General features: G+C 38.6%; 3 protein-coding genes across 3 annotated transcripts; 1 reads left to right on the forward strand and 2 right to left on the reverse strand.

The window, feature by feature from the left end:
- Positions 1-443: 443 nt before the first annotated feature.
- Positions 444-5,907, reverse strand: LOC128743480 (DNA replication complex GINS protein PSF1-like). Its single transcript, XM_053840071.1, has 3 exons — positions 5,724-5,907; positions 5,598-5,662; positions 444-953 (listed from the first exon to the last, which is right to left on the reverse strand). Exons 1-3 carry the CDS (start codon positions 5,793-5,795, stop codon positions 506-508), a joined length of 585 nt encoding a protein of 194 aa, XP_053696046.1. The 5' UTR covers positions 5,796-5,907; the 3' UTR covers positions 444-505.
- Positions 5,908-6,405: 498 nt separating this feature from the next.
- Positions 6,406-7,308, forward strand: LOC128742899 (39S ribosomal protein L4, mitochondrial). The gene has a single exon (XM_053839392.1). The coding sequence runs from the start codon at positions 6,458-6,460 to the stop codon at positions 7,274-7,276; it is 819 nt and encodes a 272-aa protein (XP_053695367.1). The 5' UTR covers positions 6,406-6,457; the 3' UTR covers positions 7,277-7,308.
- Positions 7,308-8,213, reverse strand: LOC128742900 (uncharacterized). Its single transcript, XM_053839393.1, has 3 exons — positions 8,066-8,213; positions 7,659-8,012; positions 7,308-7,593 (listed from the first exon to the last, which is right to left on the reverse strand). Exons 1-3 carry the CDS (start codon positions 8,160-8,162, stop codon positions 7,424-7,426), a joined length of 621 nt encoding a protein of 206 aa, XP_053695368.1. The 5' UTR covers positions 8,163-8,213; the 3' UTR covers positions 7,308-7,423.
- Positions 8,214-20,393: the final 12,180 nt, after the last annotated feature.

Raw genomic sequence — 20,393 nt, forward strand, 5'->3', positions numbered from 1 at the left:
CTGATTTCTGCATGCGTGCATTCCAAAAGTATTTCCGTTTTTTCTCAATCTTTCTTTCATTCTTCTTTGCTGTTCGAACTGTTGATGTTCCGGGGTTAAACCTTAGAGCAGAATGGGTAAACCTATTTGTATTTATTAAGTAAATAAAATCATCCCAGGCTTTCCCAGCTTACATTACGCTGTTCTAGGCCCCTAGGCGCCATGCAATCGAAGTCGAACTTCAAGAAGGTATAGCAGAAGCTAGCGCAGATGATTTAAGTTCGTTTATGACTTTGGGATTTTTTTTTTCGGTGTGCCTAGCCCTCATCTCAATAATTTATTGCCATTTCACGGCTTCCCCGAGCCGTAAGGCTTCGAAATTCGGTTCGAAATTTCCGCTTATGTTAAGCAGTTGTTTTCCCATAAGAAATTCCCAGGTAAATTACCATTTCAAATAAGCGTATTTATTGTTGTACATTAATTTAATCCTTTCGTTTTCGCTTTTATGGTTTAAAATCGATTCATATCAAACAATGTGTTGAAGGATACCCTGCCGAATCAGGGCTTCGCACTGCAGCTTCGGTAGATAGTGCTGACTGTTCTTTTTCAGCAGAACTATTTCGCCGCTTTCCAGTTCGAACTTACCGTAGTCGGTCAGGCAGCGAACCTCGATGAAGAGCGACTTCGGAGGTTTGATATCGTTCGTCAGATTTAGACCCTGACCGTCGCCGATCGTCATCATGTAGTTGGCTAGGATTTTCGAATAGTTGTTGAACCACTGCAGTTCCGGTTCGTTAAGGTTGGCCTTGATGTCGGCAGGCAGCGTGGCGCCCAGATGCCAGCGAACTTTCTTCAGCTTTTGAATCCGGCTGTACAGGTAGACCATCATGCAGCGCTTCTGCCGCTGGATCAGCTTGTGCCGGTACATAACGAGCGGGAGGTATTTGCGGTCGCCGGTTTGGTTGTACGACATGCTGGAAATGAGATTAGGTGTTATGGAATTACATCCGTATTGTCGCTAGATTTAGATTCAGCAGGAACCAGTAATAAATTGATATAATATCTGTTATATTGGAAATAGAATAAAGGTCTGGGTTTTGCAAGACTGCATATAATATTTCATTCCTTTTGTTAGAGATCCTAGTAATCCGAGTAATCCATGAATTTAGTTAGTCGTTGAAATCGTTGTTATTCTAGGTTATGGGCAATCAGTAGATCCCATACTAACAATTTTTCGAATTCTCGATACGGTACCATTAATAAAGTGATTACGTGGTTTAGAAAATCTAGCTTCATTTGTGAAGGGAGTCATCACCGCGGATAATCCACAGGAGAAACTATTGGAACGGGCTCTTGCGACGATATGTTTGAGTATTGACCATAATATGAACTATAGGCTGGTGCAACATGCGACAACCGCCAAGAAGGCATGGAATAGTCAAAAGGTGGTTTTCCAGGATAGCGATTACACCCAGGAATTCGGGCTGCTTCGGCAGTTGACCAGAATCAAGCTTGTAGAGAGTGAATCGGTCGAAGCCGACGTTCATCTTCTGACGACCATTCGGCAGAAGTTGACTGCAATCGGATGCGAAGTTAATGACCATTAGATGTCCAGTATCCTGTTAATAGGACTGTCGAAAGCGCACGGAGCCATGATCATGGGCCTTGAAACGTCCGGGATCAAGCTGACGGTGGATACTGTTGAAGCAAAGATTCTCCGGTATGTCAATTGGCCAGGTAAGGCAGCCGAGTGCAATTTTAAGAAGGTGTTCTATGGTCGGAACAAGAAAAAGGCCGTGTTCACATTTCATTCAGGCCGCAATCCAAGTCCAATTATGTTTGACTGTGGGTTTTTATCCCATATGTATCGTGACCTTGAAGAACTGGAGAACCCTCGAAACGTGATTGATGACCAATCCGGCTGGCGACATGATTGCGATTGAAGAGCAATAAGGTGATCTGTAAAAGTTGCGTCAGAAAAGTAAAAAATGTTCGTGTGTCACATACGTTGTGTGGTTATCGGATGATCTTGAGCTGTACAATTGGGGAATGGGACACCGAACGTACAGAGTATTGAGCAACTTCGTGGCACGGTGTTGGGAGTGCAATTCAGCAAGGCGGAGCTTTCGTCTTGTGTTCCGTGCTTACGTGGGAAGCATTACCGACAAGCATTCCGATATGAGGGTGTTGGAGCGGACAAAGTGCTGGATCCGATCCATCCCGATTCGCTTAGTATGATGGAACGTTCTTACGTTCATTGATGATTGCAGTGGGAAATACTTCGTTTATTTTTGCGCGAAAACAGAAGAGTTGAATTGCTTCAGATTTTCTAGCTTACGTTAAGAAGCAGACGATCATCATGTGAAGCGATTGAGGACTGACAACGGCACAGAGCACTTCAACCACGAGATGAAGAAATCTCCTTGAAAGTGTGGCATTTACCGCAACGCCGGCGCACAGTGCGCGAGGGCCTGTGCAGATTAAGCAACAAGACCCTATTTTGTATGCGTTAGAAGACCACTGCACAGTGGTCCAAAAGGGCGAAAAGTGGAACTTTTTTCCTAGTGTCTTTTGCTTTCATTTTATCATTTATGGTCCTCATTACTTCGTATGAATATCCCCCTTAATCTAAAACTGTCAAAAGTTCGTCATTGCTTACTATAATGAAAATAGAACAATGATATAGACATAGTTTCTTCGGCAAAGTTGTAAATATTGTAAAGACAAGCAACTTCTGTTAGTTCTGTTAGCAACTTTTGTTAGTTGCATTTTACAAGAATACAATGCTCTAGGCAATTATCGAAGCTCTCAAAATACACGTTTTTGCAGAAGACCGCAAATCCATTGGACCTTTACTTGCTGAGTTATCGCATATTCAAGCATTAAGTTTTCATAGTTTCACGAGCCCATGGGCTAAAATGGGGCAAGCGGATTTATGAAACCAGCGCTTCATCTTAAAGCTTAAGTCGAGTACTATAAACTTGTATAGGTTCCGCTTGTCCCCAACCACCCAAATGAGAGTACGGCAAGCATACGTTTTATGTGTTTCGCGTTCGCTAGAGGCTCGATACACGTCCATTTTTTTGTGTTAGTAAATAGACACATGGTTTCTTCAGGAAAGTTATGGAAAATATAAAGGTAAACAACTTTGCTAAAGAAATGACATTTCTATTGCTATCGAGTGCAGAGATATAGAGCATTTTCCTTGGAAATTCTTTAAAAATTAGTTTTTCATACTTAGCTTATGTTGGTTGCATTTTACAGGAATATATGGTTCTAGGCGATTATTGAGAGACTCAAAATACACGTTTTTGCAGAAGATTGCAAATCTCTAGGATCTTTTCTTACAAAGTTATCGCTTTTGGCTCGCGAAGTTAAGGAAAAATAAAGCTTAAATAACATCTTCTAATGATGCTGTGATCCGCTTGCAAGCATTACTTGAATCTAGCTCATTTCCGTTAGTATTTTCGGTTTTGAGTTTGAGTTTGAGGTTTTGAGAGAGCCGTAAAAATTGAAGCGAAGGACGAGTTATCAAAAGCGCCTTCAATATCAAGGAAAACACAAAGTGCCATCTCTTGATATTTGAATGATTTCTCAATCAACGTCACAACGCAGTGCAGTGCGGTTTCCGTAGATTTACCCAGTTGAAAATGGAGAATTCATTGGTTCAAAATAGCGCATTCCATTTGATCGAAGTCTCCGTAAACAATCGACGTACAAGCAGAGCCGTGCCGTTTGGCATATTACGTAACGACATATTCCAAAGCAGCGAGGACTAATTTCGTCGATTTTTTCCGAAACATATTACACTCTACATATAAATAAAGGAGGAAAGGAGACAATCGAAATCATCCAACTATTTCTGAAGAGCCAATTGTGTTGTATATACAGCCAAAGATTGGCCCCTGGAATTTTTAACATTTTTCTCTAGTCATCACTAAGCGCGAGGCTTCGTCCCATCGCACGGGTTTGCCGGTCTAAACGCTAGCTCTGGCCTCTGGCTGAGCCTATGAACCTTTCGATTGTTGCGCTAGCACAATATCTTCTATTCGATGTTGGCCTGGTTAAAAATTTTTGGACTGAAGCAGTTGGAACGGTGACATATCTGATCAACCGAACGCCGACTAAAGGGACTAAAGGTTGCATGCGTTCGGGACAAAAGTTATGGTCCATGTTCGGAAAGTGCGAAGGAAGAAGTAGGATTCAAAGTCCGAGGTTGGAGTATTCATTGGATATGCAGTATGGACCAAAGGATACCGTGTCTACAGCTCATAAAAGAAGAGTTTTCTTAAGCAGACGCTTACGAGCTGCATTTCAATCTGGCGGAACATCGGGAGGACAACTAGTGCGAACCAGAAACAGCAGCACCATTATTTGCGTTCCTTTCCCAACTAGAATATCAGCTTGAAGCGGTAAAGCACAGTGGACGGGAACGCCGGTTTCTACGCAAGTATCTCAATTTTGAATTGAGTTTCGGTACTATTTTCTAAAAGACTTTCGTGTCTCGGGTGTAAACGAGAAGCGAGCCTACTATGTACCGCGAGGCGATGCGGCACGATGACAGCGACTTTTGGCGAAAGGCCCTGCTGACGGAAATCAAATCTTTGGATGACAACGGAATGTGGGAGTTCACGGATCTGCCACAGGGAGATTGGCGCTCAAATCGAAGCGATTATACAATATCAAATCAAAGGCAGACCGACCGCTAGAGAAAAATTCAGCCTAAGTTGTTAATAAGGCAACGCATAGTGGAAATTTTTATCTCAAACTCTCCAACTGCCGCTGGACTACGTTCAATATTTTGATATGAAAAGAAAGATATCTTTATGGGGATAACAATGGCATGGTCATTGTTTAAGGCACGTGTTTTGTCCTAGCTGTTTTGGCCAAATGAAGGGAATTTTACCCTGCTTTTCTAGGAGTATACCAGCTGTATTGATTAATAATTCTGGAACCCGCTGGGATAAAACCAATCTGAAAAAAAAGGTAGCATGGTCTTTATTTAATCAAAGCTACAAGAAACAAGCAGGTGCTGTAAACAAACATCAACCTGTTAGAATGCATATGAAAATAACTTTCTTTTGATGAAAAAAGATTTGTATTATCCCAGTGAAATTCAGAGATATTCACTTTTATTGATCATCATTGATAAAACTAGAGTACAGTGCCGTTTAATTGACCAAAAAAGCAAGCAACAGCCATGTGTCGTAAACAAATATCATGGTCAAGGTTAGTCAAGAGAGGTTTTCTGATGTTCAAATTTGTTTTTCACCCCCGCTGGGTTACCCTTGACGATCACCGAAATTTTCAAAGCGGAAACTGTTGAATGTATAAACAACGTCGATGGTTGCTAACCAATTGTACCGCGCACTTCTGTTCTACAAACTGTGAAAACTAGATCACCTATTTTGACTCACCTTGATCATGGTGTCGGATTCATGGTTGAGAGTGTTAGTGATCCTAGTAATCCATGAATTCAGTTAGTCAACAATTTTGTTCTACCGTTGCTATTGGACGTTTTTCTATTACATTTCGTCCGTCACCACTAAGAATACGACCAGTATCAACGCAAGCAGAACACCAACTTTTTAGTCATGAAGCAACGTAAAAAAACTTACGCAAAACTGTAATTCTCCTGATAAATTTGGTTAATATCTTCCAAAACGGATCGTACGCCGTCATCCTACAAGTAAATAAAGCAGTAAATAATAAATTGTAAAGGCTAGATAAACTATAAATTTTACATTGAAGGCAGGAATAGTTTCGGTCGTTCTTGTCAACTCTCGAACCAGCTCGAATGCCTTGTCGGCCGACATTTCACAGCAGGCTTATTTGCTTCGTAGCACAATTACGCAAATTTCATCAAACCAAAAAGAGTTTTGTTTTCACTTTTCACGCCAACCATAGGAAATTGCAGCTTTTTGAAATTACTGAACTAAAATATATTCATTGTTTACTTATATCTTCGCGCGCTTTGACGTATTTTGCTCCTTTTGTTTAACTTTCAGAGATGCCAGATATTTCGAAACTTACCTGTTACTTCTTGAATCTGCAAAATCTCCCGATAACCCCGAAATCAAGAGAAATTAATTTTTTTAAGTTGTAAAATAGGCCTAAAGGTTTTAGAATTTCGCAAAATTTTATACTTGACCATTGACGATTTAATCTCGACCCAGTGCGTGAAAATCACTCCAAAACCAGCTGTCTCTAAAGCTCATTGCCATGGGAATTGCCTAATCTGATGGATATCCTTCTGACATAATGGCAGCCATGCTTTCCACAACCCCGCAATATTTGCAGCAAAAGAAGGTATCTGCTCGAGTGCTCGACTTGCTCGCAGATGAAAAATGACTTTGACATTGACAGTTGTTTTGCTTTATCGAAAAAAAGTGTGTTTACAATTTTCTAGTGCGGTTCGATTCGATTGCATGATTGCATCGTCTAATATTTCAATTTAGTTTTTAGTTTTATTCACAAAATGCTGCAATTACTGCGACAAAACTTCGCAAAAACTGTGATTCCACAGCTGCAAAAGGCAGGCCACTTTTCGACGCTACCTCTACCGGTGCAACCACTTGCGGTAAGTCCGTCGCGTGCTCCTCGCTCGGTTTGGGTCGAAAATCTCGACACGGTTGAGGAACAGAAGCTCGCCATCCGGGAGCTGAGCTGCGAAGTGTTCGGAGCTACCCCACGGATCGACATCGTACATCAGAACATCCACTGGCAGCGGATGATTCGATTCGTTAGTTTTGCGCATTCGAAAACGCGCAACGAAGTGCGAGGAGGTGGCCGTAAGCCTTGGGCTCAGAAGGGCCTAGGCCGGGCGCGCCATGGATCGATTCGGTCTCCGCTGTGGCGAGGCGGTGGTATTGCACACGGACCACGCTCACCGACGACGCATTTTTTCATGCTTCCATTTTTCACACGCGTGCTCGGTCTAGTTACGACATTGTCCATCAAACTCGCCCAGGATGATTTGCACATCGTGAAGGATTTGGAGATTCCCACCGATGATCCGCAGTTTATGCGAGATTTGATTCAGGAACGCGTGTGGGGCCCGTCGGTGCTGTTCATTGATAGCAGTGACATCATGCCACGGAACATTACCGCCATAGCGGACGATATTCCCCAAGTCAACCTGATGCCGGTTTACGGATTGAACGTCTACTCAATGCTGAAGCATAACACGTTAGTTCTGACCGAAAGTGCTGCTAAGGATATCGAGACCAAACTCAGCGAACAGCTGCATCGAAACGACTCGCGGTCGTTGATGAGTAAATTCTTAGTAGATCGTTAAAAATAAAGAAGACACCGAAGGTAGTGGAAAATATGTTTAAAATGGAATGTATTTTCAGTCTAAAACTTAAAAGAAAATATCAGCCTTGTGGAATTATAACTAACCCTGGATGGAAATTCACCATAATTATTCTGCTGCGAGCAGTCGTTACTTTTCAGCTAGCATTTTAGTTCGCACTTGCCACCTCAGATCCGAGTGACTATTTTCCCCCGGAAGCTGGTTTCGGAAGCGAGCCCATTCTTTCTGATAGGCATGGTAGAGTGATACTGGATCATTTTTACGGTTTCTAGTAGCACTGGTACTTCTCGGACGAATCCCTAAAGTTAAAATAAGCGGTAATTAGTCATTTTCGGTGAATTATTGTCAAGTTATTAATACTTACACATTTTATTCGCGGCTGAACTTTTGTCGTCCTGCTGCTTGCGAACTTTTCGACACTTCTGTTGTTGATTTTCCTTATCCTCCCGGGGTGGCGGCGGGTCGGCGGTGATCGGTGCTGAGTCTGTTCTTTGCGATGATGATGCTGTCGTTGATTGCTTTTTCGAATTGATTTCATGCTGCTGATGCTGCTTTTGTTTAGATCTTTTTCCGGCAATTTTTGCATCGTAGCTTATAGTCGTAGATGTGTGCAGCCGTTGAAAAGGATTCATCGGCTGTGCGGTGTGTTGCCAGGTATGGCCGTCCGAAGGATCGTTCCCACTTATTTGGTTGTCGTATTTGATTAACTTTCGCAGATCTAAAAACGGTCAGTAAATGAGCTAGGAATTAGAGGTGCTTTTCTGTACTAACCTTTTTGGAATTCTTTCAACTGCTCGGGTGTAATGTTTCGGTAGCCGAGCTGGTTCAGGTGACTGAGGATTTCCCGGGCATCTAATGGAATTGCCATTGCTATTGAAAATTGTCTAAACAAACACTAAACTGAACGGTTTATATTAAACTTACTAAAGTAATGCGGTTTGTTTCGGCTGTTTACCTAATTTTCAACGGTTTGTTCGGTTTGTTTAATGTTTATTGTACGGAGCGGGTTGCCAAATGTGGTTCTATGAATACGTATTTAATATTATTGACCTGTTTACAAGATTTACACGCGGACTTCTTTGGCTGTTGTAAGTGCAAAATATCTGTATAAAAATAGCATAGATCTTTTTATGTCATTTTATTCTTGCTATATACTGAAATGTGGTGAAGAAAAAATAGAATCTGTGTATTCATATAATTTTCGAAACTCTGTGATGACGGGAAATTGTTAAACACATAATCATTTGTATATGCGGCAACCATGCCTGCTGGAAGACAATCAAATTCAATCCAGGAGAAGGTATGCAAGAAGGTATGCATAAGATATGTTACTAAATTGAAATACAGATAGCGCTTCACGATTAATTTCTACTGCGTACAGGAATTTCACATAGTAGGACATACCATATTAAGCGGGGTACGCTGCTGAAAAGAAAACAGCTCAAGAAAAAATCATGCTATTTACCGAAGAAATTTTGACAACTCCAATGCAAGCAACCACCTGTCATTTTTTCTTGTGGTAATAATTGCGCCGGATATTATTCCGTACGGAAAAGTGACGTTTTAATTCACCTGCATGTAAAACTGCGCCATCTGAACGTGAAATAATATTTCTTATGAAGTGCGTACTGCTTAAGAAATCGTAAACGAAATCGATTTCTTGAGCATTTCTTGTCCTATCTTTTTACCCATTACTTTTCAGCAGCGTACCCCGCTTTAAGCGGGGTACGCTGCTGCAAATAAAACAGCACAAGAAATTTTCTTGCTATTTACCGAACAAATTTTGACAACTCCAATGCAAGCAACCAACTGTCATTTTTTCTTGTGGTAATAATTGCGCCGGATATTATTCCGTACCAGAGATGCCAGAAGTGAAGACATGTCTTCATTTTGAAGACATTTTTGTTATAAAAAAGTGAAATGTCTTCGCTTGAAGACATCTTCACCATGCAATTTAAATGGGCGGAAAGCCGAAGGAAGACAAATGAAGACATTTTTCTTTGATTCGTGAAGACTTTTCAAAAAACCACCTGGCATCCGTGTTCCGTACGGAAAAGTGACGTTTTAATTCACTTACGTGTAAAACTGCGCCATCTGAACGTGAAGTAATATTTCTTATGAGGTGCGCACTGATTAAAAAATCATAAAAGAAATCGATTCCTTGATCATTTCTTGTCCTATCTTTTTACCCATTACTTTTCAGCAGCGTACCCCGCTTTAGAGGGTAAAAATAAGAAGACGCACCACTAAATTTTCGCCAAAAAAATTTCTATTTTTCTTAAGCCACTGACGAACTGATATGACACATAGAAGAAAATCCTTCAAAAACCATCGTCCTACTCATTTTGCTTGCACACTAGCGCCCTCTGAATACTGAAGTTTTTTTTTACATTTGCAGGGCTTTATACTGCAAGTTTTTTACATTTGTATGGTTTTATACTGGAAACTCGAAGCAACACTCAAGCGCCGCGGTGTGGCCATGTTGCGAAACATGCTTTTTTGAAAAATAAGTGGTTTTTGAATGGACGATGGAATTAACGCGAGTGTTTCGTCTGTTTGTCTATGCTTAAGCTCTGGCCAAAATTATTTCTGGTTACCCAAGTAACAATTTCAGGCTGATCAAACGCTTTTATAGTTGATTTTATTCAACCTGTGACTGATCTATGGTTTAGGTTTAGAAACGAAAACCTTTTTTCAGCTCTTAAACATCTAAATCTGGTGATTTTATTAAGCTTCAGGCTAATTAATAGCTGCGATGGAGCTTAATAGAAACTTTTTTGCACTTTTAGGGTGACACCGAAAGTGGCTAACGTTATTGTATTAGCGCGACAAACACTGTGCTGTACATCTCATGTGTTCGTTAAAAACTTAAACGTTTATTCGAATATTGCATTAGTATTGGTAACATTTGTCAAATAGCGGAGCTTGCAAACATAAACACAGCTGATCTGCAGCCAACCGCATCGGCTACAAACATCCCGAAATATGGTTTGTTTTCTTTATCAAGGCATTCCGATTCAATCAAGATTAACAGCAACTGAATAATGCGTAGGATCACTAGGATGTTTAATTAATCCATTTGTATCGGAGGCCAGTTTTTGATTCCTGCGCTTGCGTTTGTTTACATCACTCTAAGCTTATCGATGCGGCGAAAGTTGAAAGCTCTTTAAAAGCTCTTTGATGTGACGAAAGTTTGATACTGTGTTGTTGCTTTTTCGGAAACCGCTAGTACAATGAAATATGTGCGCAACAAAATATCTATTAACCAATGTTGCAAATTTTCATCACGATGAAGACTCATCACCTGCTCATCAGCGATTTAAATCTTATCAACTGACAACTCTATCGTATCCTGATTGCTCGCGGTGAATCGCCGACGCAAAAACTGGTGAGCAAAATATGAATTGATTACGCTCGAAAATACTCGCTCGGTATCTCTGTCTCACACTCATCGCTAATCATCGTTAATCGCTGTCATCCAACCAAGAATGTATTTTGCGATGAAACGTAAACAAACATATTTTTTGGCAAATTACAAAAGAAATATTGCTCGTTCAAATATAAAACGTTATCAAATATAAACGTTATAAACCTATCACATATAATAATTATGAACTTGTCAAACGTTATATTTGCAACATATACATATACATATACTTGCAACGCCATACACAACCAGTAGCTTCAAGCGGCACACGGACAAACAAAATGGTTTTAAAATTTAGTTTCAATGAAATGCAAACCTGGTGCAATATTATTACAGGGATACCTCGATATAAGACAATTTATAATTTCTAAAAGTTGTCTTATATCGAAATTGTCTTACATCGAAACATGGTTTTTTCAAAAAAAAAATTTGCATTAGCGGTCGCCAATTTTGCTCTGTGTTATGTGTTTACGGTTTTTGAACTATTTATTATTGTTTGAACTATTAGTTTTTTACTATTTTTGGGGTTATATTGAAATAATGAACATCTTCATGGCACCGATTTCAGAATGGAAAATCAGCTCTGGTATCGTTATCAGCTTTGTCAAAAGGATTTGTTTCGATATAATACAAAATTGTCTTATATCGAATTGTCTTATATCGAGGTTGTTTTATAACGAGGCTGTCTTATATCGAGGTATACCTGTATTATTAATTGGTGCCTCGAAGGTTCGAAGCTATGAAAAATAATACATCTTCTTCTTGTGTGACTAACGATGAAGGCTGATAATAAAAATATCGTCGACTACTGTTCAAAATTTGATTCTTTGAGCTTGTCATTGTCACGAAAAAAAAAAAGATTTATGCTGCACTCTACGTGAATGTTGAAAAATTATGAATAGCATGTTAAAATAATTTTATGAGATTAAAAGTCTTCTGGGTGTAGAAGAACGTTGATGTTTTGAAGTGCATTTATGTATTATGTCGCAAAAATGTATATTCCAAGTATCTCAGGTTCTAATAGTCGAACTCAAAAACCAACATAAATGTTAGGTACATGTTTTTTGACGGTATAATTCAATATCCCATAGCGCTTTTGCCTGTTTTCCAAAATTGATAAATCATAGCTACTCATCGCGATGAGTAAAATGCAAGGTATTCGTTTTTGATTGGCATCACTAGCGATCAAACCATATTGCATGAAAAAAAAATGAGTGGTAATTCGTTTTTCTCTCACTCGCATTAAATAATTCTCAGCTAGAAAAGCATTGCCAGAGAATTTGACGTTATGGTATCACCTTTGAGTGTGTTTCGAACCGAATCAGTACTTTTATCGATAGCAACATTGATTAACTAATTCCAAATTATACATTGGTCGCTTTTATGAACACGTAATGATCGATATGACCAGTTAAATTTATTTTCCATTAGCAATTATGTTTTGCTGAGCGTTTGTTGATATATAGCAGATCGATAAATGGAATGACAAGTTTTAGGAAATTATAACAGCACTGGAAGCACTGATTCCGTGGCGAAAGCGTGCTCTGCCAATACAGATGCATTTTTAAGGTGCAAAACAATACATGCTCCGAACGGTAGCTATTTATCCAGCCATCTTTGAGCCACTTTCGGTTTCCCCTTAAATAGCCAATTTTTGCAATGCTGTCAATTCTATTTTTGGAACGAGAAATAGTTTTGCAATCTACTTTTCCAGTCGCTTAATCAACGCCTCATCAACTTTTATGCAGCCAAAAAAAATCTATTTTTAAATTTAAAAAAATGAAACGCGGCATTTTTATTTCGCCGTCAACGCGATATTTTTAGTTTCGAATAACTTTAATCGTACAAGTATGCTAGCTAATTAAAAATGCATGTCTTTTTTCCGGGATTGATCGCCTTAAACCAACCTGTAAACAGCCATTGCTCTTGCAATTCAGCTACCGTTGTTTTGGGAGGTAACTCTCATACAAATAAAACAGAACTTTTTGCGTATGAGCCATATTTTCTGCTACGTAACAAGCGGTAAGCTGTGAAAGTAAACTAGTAAAAGCTTCAAGTATTTTCAAAGCCACCATTACATTCAATAAAACATAGAATCTGAATATTTAACTCTTCTCTTTTAAACATTCACTTAAACAATGGCACCCACCGATTCTTATAAACATACATTAGAGTGACTATATACAGAGTGGCGACAAGTCATCCCAAATGTATGCAATGCGGTTTTTCCAAAGTTTTTCTTTCTCTTTCCTGCATACGTGTTGGATAGGTCGTCTGCTCGATTGGAATGACACTGACAGATAATTATCATTCCAATTTTGACATTGTCGCCACTCTGTATATAGTCACTCTAACATACATATGCCAGAAATGCAATTTACATTAGTCTTTGATCTAATGATCTGATATCATTCACTTTGTATAATAACGAAATAAGAAAATCCAAACGTAAAAACTGGAGACATTTATGCGAAAATATAGAAAGTACTCTAATGGATTCTAGATTACAAAAAATTCTGTCAACGGAGCATAGCAATGGTTTGGGCACTTTGAAAAACGATAACGGATGTTTTACTTCCAATGCTACCGAAACTTTAAATCTGTTGATGCAAGTACACTTTCCAGGATCTCTGCCAATCTTGAGTGGAGATATTGCTTCCTCGGACTTATGCACTGGGTCAGAAAAGACCAGTATTACAGTTTCCAATGGACAAAATGAAATTGCAAGTTCAACTGGGCAAAACGTGACCAGAGAATACTCGCAAGATCTACCAAGCAGTATATTCATTCAAGCAAAGGTTGAATGGGCAATAGATTCGTTTGAGCCATACAAAACTCCAGGAAATGATGAAATTCGTCCAGTAATGATTCAAAAAAGCAATGGAAGTCTTACTGCTTGTCTAACTGAAATGTTTAGAGCCAGTTTGCGCCTAAATTATATTCCAAAAAGTTGGCGGCAAATTCGAGTTGCTTTTATTCCTAAGGCAAACAAAAAGGATAAGAAAAACCCAAAATCTTTCAGACCAATTAGGCTCTCGACACTTGAATATGAATATGAATATGAATATATGGTACTACCACCTGCCTTAGCAGAACATCCGTTCATAGCAATGAGCCTATCATGTCAAAAAGAGTTGAACATATTCAACGATTGGTCATGCTTCCCAACTCTTGTATGAAGGGCCAAAAGGGAATTGGTTGATAAGCAACATCACTTACACGTACCAGGGATTTAGAGAATCTCCTTCCAAGGGCTAAGTCACCTGAGTCAATCGTTGAATAAACCGTCTTAATGCAGAATGACTCCAGCAGGTGGGGAGAAGAGCCCGCTCATTATCCACGATGTGTTGTTAATCGGGCCAAGATTAACCCTAGAAAGTTGACTGTTTCACTCTCCCTAGGCCCACCGCTTCAAACAAGTGCTCTGATGGTCCCTCCCTCTTCCCGATTCTAGTTTATTTATGAAATGTGGTAAATATGGGTAAAAATAGAACAATCTCACCAGCAGTCCTTCGAATGGAATAGAGTTGCGTCCTTTTAGTTTCCATAAGTGCTTCTAATAATTAATTTAATTTTTCTTCTGGTATCCAATATCCATGTGCAGTATTAACACTCGTATTGGCCAAAGTTTTCACTATAAAGCAGTAAATGCTTCATAAGCTAAAACGAAAAAAATAATTAAAATAACTTATATTATGCTTACCTATTAACCAGATCGTGTGGCTCCACCGTCTGCCCAAAACCTCGATTATGAGATCAGGCAGCCGGGAACCACACAGTATCGCACCTCCTAGCTTGGCTACTCAATAGAGCATTGCCGGGTATGGCCACGTGGAGGCGCTAGGTAGGGGCTTGGGACAGCTAGAGCTATATTGGACGCTCCTCATTTGCCTTCCCCATTTCATACCCCAATTAGCCTCTCGTCAATTATGCTAAAATTGATGGAGAAACGACTATATTAAATCAAAATACTTAGAACTAATCCCTCTAAATAAAAATCAGTTTGCATTCCAGCATGGAAAATCAACAATAACAGCGCTTCATACACTAGTAGCAAAAATTGAAGACTTTTGAGGCCAAGGAGGCTCTTCTAGCTGCTTTCTTGGACATTGAAGGAGCATTGAAAAATGCTATGGAAAAACGACATTTTGACAAAGCTATTGTAGATTGGATTTTTGAAATGTTACAAAATAGAGAAATAACTAGTAGTCACGGAATGTCAACAGTCACGGTAAAGACGGTAAAGGGCTGCCCACAAGGAGGAGTTCTTTCGCCTCTGCTATGGTCACTTGTTGTTGACGAATTATTATCACATTTTGAAACGTTACACCCAAAACTCGGGGAGAATATTTTGTTGTTTTTGAGCAATAATCTATTACTTTTTTCGTCTTATGACCGTACATTAGACGAAAAGAGTAACAACCTAAAAGTAACAAAAAAATGACAGCTTCATATATGTATGCGTTTCTGCAATAAACCACACATTCGCAAATTGCACTATATGTGTTAGTTAGAGATTAGTCCTTGTAGCTGTATTGATGCGATATTCGCTCATTACTCTATTCTTCACTAACTAAATTTAGCGCTAACGTATGTGTACACTAGCGCCGAAATCAAGCAGTTGTGATTTTAGAAACCTATTTCCAGTTTCCAAACCACTCTTCATGGATCCATTCGAAGATCGACGTCACTTTTGTCCGTTTGCATCTTGATAGGGTATAATAACCAGAACAAGACGTTTTTGTACTTGAGTTAATTTCTCTTATGAGAGAAAAGTTGATTGTTGGTAGTTAATTGATTACCCGAAATGCCCAAAAAGTTATGTTTACATCTTTAACAATATTGTCATATCATATTGTTGAGCTGTATTTTTCACATTAATCTTACAAACAGAATCTGTAACAAGAATTCTAACGTATTTACACGGAGAAGATTTGCAAAATGTGACATGTTTTGCATTGTAAATCGTTTAATAGATTTTGCTAAAAATACAATGATAAGTCGCTTAGAACACTCTGTGCACCATATTCGTGCCAATTTTGTTTAAATTGGGTATTTTAATTTTTCCAAAAAAGTGGATTTTTCTATCTCATTTGATAGCCCGTCGTTTCCTGAATCTAGCAGTTCTTTTTATATTTCAATTAAGTCAATATTCGATTAAAAAATTAATAAAAATCAAAACTAGAATGATTTGCTGTTTGACAGATATCAACCAAGCCGATTGATTGACTTGATGTCAGAAGTTCTCTCCCTCTCTTCTATCTCTCTGATAGAGCTCTTCATTTTAACCGAGCTTTTAAAGCTCTCATATGAAACCTGTATCGTTCGATGACCATAGTGTATCTATTCGCTGTGTTGTCTAAGACGAGCTAAAACGAAAAGTGGTTTACTTGTAAGCTATTGTCTTATTCCAAAAATTTTTTTCAAATACAAAAAAAATGTTTTTTCATTACTTCCATTAGTCAAATTCGGAAAAGTCTTCATGTAGCGATTGAATGGCATCATATCTTGTCAGAATATGCGGAAATGTATATACCACTAAAATACCCAATTGTAGCTTATTGTGCCGGCAAGGTTCAGATCAGTTCAAACTTGTGCTCGTTTGTTCAGTACGACAATGTTAAAAATTGGCAAGGCTGCTAAATTCCAAGATTTTAAAGTTTAGGTTTCAAAAAGGTGTCACTTGAGTGCACAGTGTGCAACAAATTGTACAATGAATGTACCGCAGTTGTGATTAATGAGCTGAATTATGTAAGACATTGTTCCCTGGAAGGTGTCGAGCACAATGTTCTCAGCGACTTTCCGCTTCTAAAAATATTCGTTTGATGAAAATATTGACATTTATACAGTAATTATCGAACTCGGAAATAAATAAATTAAAGTGTATTTTACGTTAACTTTATCCTGTTTCCAGTCGAATATATACAAAACTAATTATAAGCTAGAAAAAATTATATGCCTGGGTTCATAAAATGAAAAGGGTCCCTAACTGGTAGATGAACCCTATATTTGAAACCGATTACATGTTTGCATGACCAGAGCTGCTAGTATAGTTTAACTTTTGGAAATTAGTATTCGTTTGCATATCAATTCATTTATTTTCAGAGCGGATGACTAAAAATAAGTTCTATAGTCTATGTTTTCTAAGCGAAACTATGTTCTAGTATTCAATGACCGGTAAGAATAAAATAGTATGCTTTGCTTCTTCCGTAAGGCTTACACAATAAAAGCAATACAAACTGTTTTATTCATATGGCTCAATAGAACAATTTCTCGTTTACTCGTTCAACGTTGTACTTTAGCTGGACAAATATATTGCAATTTAGTAAACAACCATGATTTTCAAAATATCCGATAATGGATAATTAGTTGCTTTTCGTCCAGAAATTCTGGCCGCCCACACTTTACAGATGCAAACCAGGGAGCTGGCAGGCAGCCATATTTTGCAGCCACATCGAACATATTGCTAGTCGGCAACAACTTTTCAAAAGGACCAATCTGCAAAATGTAAACAAACCGAGTAAGGGTTATTCTCTGCTGGGCTAGCATAGGAAAAGAAACCTCCATTCGGTTTATTTACATTTTTCAAATTGGCCCGTTTGAAAAGCTGGTGCCAAAGAGTTTTCAAATGTCGCTCACGTCCCATCTGATGCTCCTGTCAGTACGAGTACCAAATGGTTGCTTAGATGTTTTGATGATTGCACAAATGGTAATGCTGTCATCATCTTTACAATAAAAAAACAACCGGACAGTTCCGGATGATAGTTTTTAGCCGAATAATTTTCGTTCGAATACAGCCCGCGGTTGCTGTAATTTGTTATAGAAAGGAATAGGGCTGCTAGTCCCCCGATGCAAACGGTACCGGTTAGCAAATTCAACGTACAACGCAAATTCACATTCAGCGTTTTTATTGAGTGCTATCCAACAGTCATGCTATGAATGTAAATCAAAGCGCAGGCGCAAACAACAAACAGTTGGGATGTATAATGTATACAATATGCATTAGTATATGTTATTATTCAACCGGCGACAAACGCTATTACTCTTTAAGTAACAAAGTTGTTACTAAAAGAAGAATTTTTCGTTATTCCATTTAAAGTAATAGTTTCAAGTTTTGGGTGTAGGATTTGAAATAATTGGGTTCGCTGATGACATTGCGATCATAGCTCGTGGGAAATACGTACACGTCATTAGGGATAGATTGCAACACGCTCTCGATGTCACAACAGCGTGGTGTAGGGACGAGGGGCTGTCTATAAACCCTCACAAAACCACCGTGATTTCTTTTACGCGTAGAAGGAAAACAAAAATTCCCGACTTATACCTGGAAGGTATCAAACTAGATATTTCTCCAAAAGTCAAATATTTAGGAGTAATTCTTGATAGCAACTAAATTGGAATTTACATTTAGATGAAGTAATAAATAAGGCTACAAATGTTTTATGGATAATCAGGAAAACGTTTGGAAATAAATGGGGATTGAAACCTAAAATGATTTATTGGATCTATACGGCAATAGATAAGACATATATGGTGGCCGAAAACAAAAATTAAACATGCACAGAAGAGCGACTATGGCAAGTGACCGAAACAAGTCGCACGGAGTGGGAATCAGGTGGGCCTAATATTCAACCAGGATCCATTATCTTCTACACTGACGATTCTAAATTAAACAACAGAGTCGGAGTAGGGGTAACGGGCCCCGGAGTCAACATATCAATATCTATGGGCCAATGGCCGACTGTATTTCAGGCAGAAATACATGCAATAATTGAACGTGCTACAGTTTGTTTGTGACGAAATTATAGACATACAAATATATGTATATTTTCTGACAGCCAGGCTGCGTTAAAAGCACTGAAGTCAGTATCGTGTTCATCGAAGCTGGTTTGGGAATGCATTCAATTGCTACAGCAGGTGGCTAAAAAAAGTACAGTAAGTCTTTTTTGGGTACCTGGGGACTGTGGAATTGAAGGCAATGAAAAAGTGGATCAATTGGCAAAAGCTGGATCGATTAAACCTTTCATTGGATTAGAACCATTCTGTGGGGTCTCAACATGTACTCTCAGAATGGAATTGAGTAACTGGGAAAAATCAATGATAAATGACATATGGAAAAATAATTTAACAGCTCGCCAATCAAAGCGATTTATATCACCTGACAAAGTCTATCTAAAAAAGATTTACGTACTTTCTGTGGCCTGGTAACGGGCCACTGCTCAAGTAACTATCACTTAAAACAGCAAGACAAATTGGAAGATCACTCTTGTCGTTTTTGTAACCTAGATAGCGAAGATGCGGTACATCTGCTTTGTAACTGTGTAGCACTTTATCATAGAAGGAGCAAATTCTTTGGGGAGGGTTTAATACAACCCTCAGTTGTGTGGACACGTTCTCCCAATAAGGCAATTAACAAAATATTTCCCTTACAAAAATATGCTTAAATATCGGTCAGTTTCCGCATACATGCTTTAAATGACGCAAAAATGATGCCCTCAGTGTGTTCATTAAAAAAAAGTTTGCTGTTCTAGAATGTCGAACAATAATATTTTTATTGCCTTGCACTGGATGGATAGCTCTCGGCGGACTTTTCAAGCATAAAATGATTGCAATCGTTGTGAAATAATATTCTCTCAATTTCTACCGCATTTACATTCAATTTCTTCGTATCTAAAAAGGGTTTCGATTTTGGCACTGTTTCGATTTTGGCAACGTAGGCGACACGCATTTGTTGCCAAATTCGAAATCCAACTGTACAACAGTTGTTTGTAGGTGTTGTCTTGGGACTGTGAAATCTCCTGTTTTTTTATGATGAGCTCAGTAATAAGTTAAGAAAACCGTGACCATGAATGGTCGCAACATATTTTTCTTGTCAAGAGTATTTTTTTGGAGATTTTTAGCAAAGTGATTAATTTTGAATGGAAAAGTTTCAAGAGATTTGATAAGCCATTTGCCTCTACAAGTCACCTTGTTCGAACACTCTTTTTGCAGCTAATACTTAGAACCGCCCACTCAGCTTCGAGTTACGATGCTGGTCTTAGGTATAACGTTTATACCCAAGGCTTTGTTTTACTCTGAATTGGTGCTGAGGTTCCGGAAAGCTGCTAAGTTCGAGTAGAAGACAAATTGGTAATTTTAAAACTTTAAAAGTGTTGTAGAATTCATTGGTGTCGTCCAAAATTAGATGGTGAAATACAGTAGCTCTTCTATCGGGATAAGGCCGATGGCTCGCTAGTGAAAGTGTATTAACTATTAACTAATTACACAGTTTTTCCTCATTATTTCTTATTAACAAAATATGTGAAGGACGGATATGACCGTGATTTAAATTTGACTTTAAATTGTTTAATTTCAATTAGACTTGAAATTGGGCCTTATATTGGACATGCAATTCAACTTCAAATCAAATTTGACATTAGATATTAAATATAAATTGGACATTAAATGAAGTCCATGTGTACTAACTTGAACTTGAAGGTTTACTTTAAACCGGATATGGATGCGAAATTAACATTTTTGGTCTTATTATTCTACCTTTTCGGGTCCATTTTTCCTTGTTTACAGTCTCATTTTTTCATCTTTTGTTCATTTTTTGTCACTTCCCTTCCGCTTTTCTTCCTTTTCTCTTGTTTTCCTTGTTTTGCATCCCGTGTTACCTGCTTGATTGCTCCG

The sequence above is a fragment of the Sabethes cyaneus genome, chromosome 3 (genome assembly GCF_943734655.1).
Source record: "Sabethes cyaneus chromosome 3, idSabCyanKW18_F2, whole genome shotgun sequence".
Lineage (NCBI taxonomy): Eukaryota > Metazoa > Arthropoda > Insecta > Diptera > Culicidae > Sabethes > Sabethes cyaneus.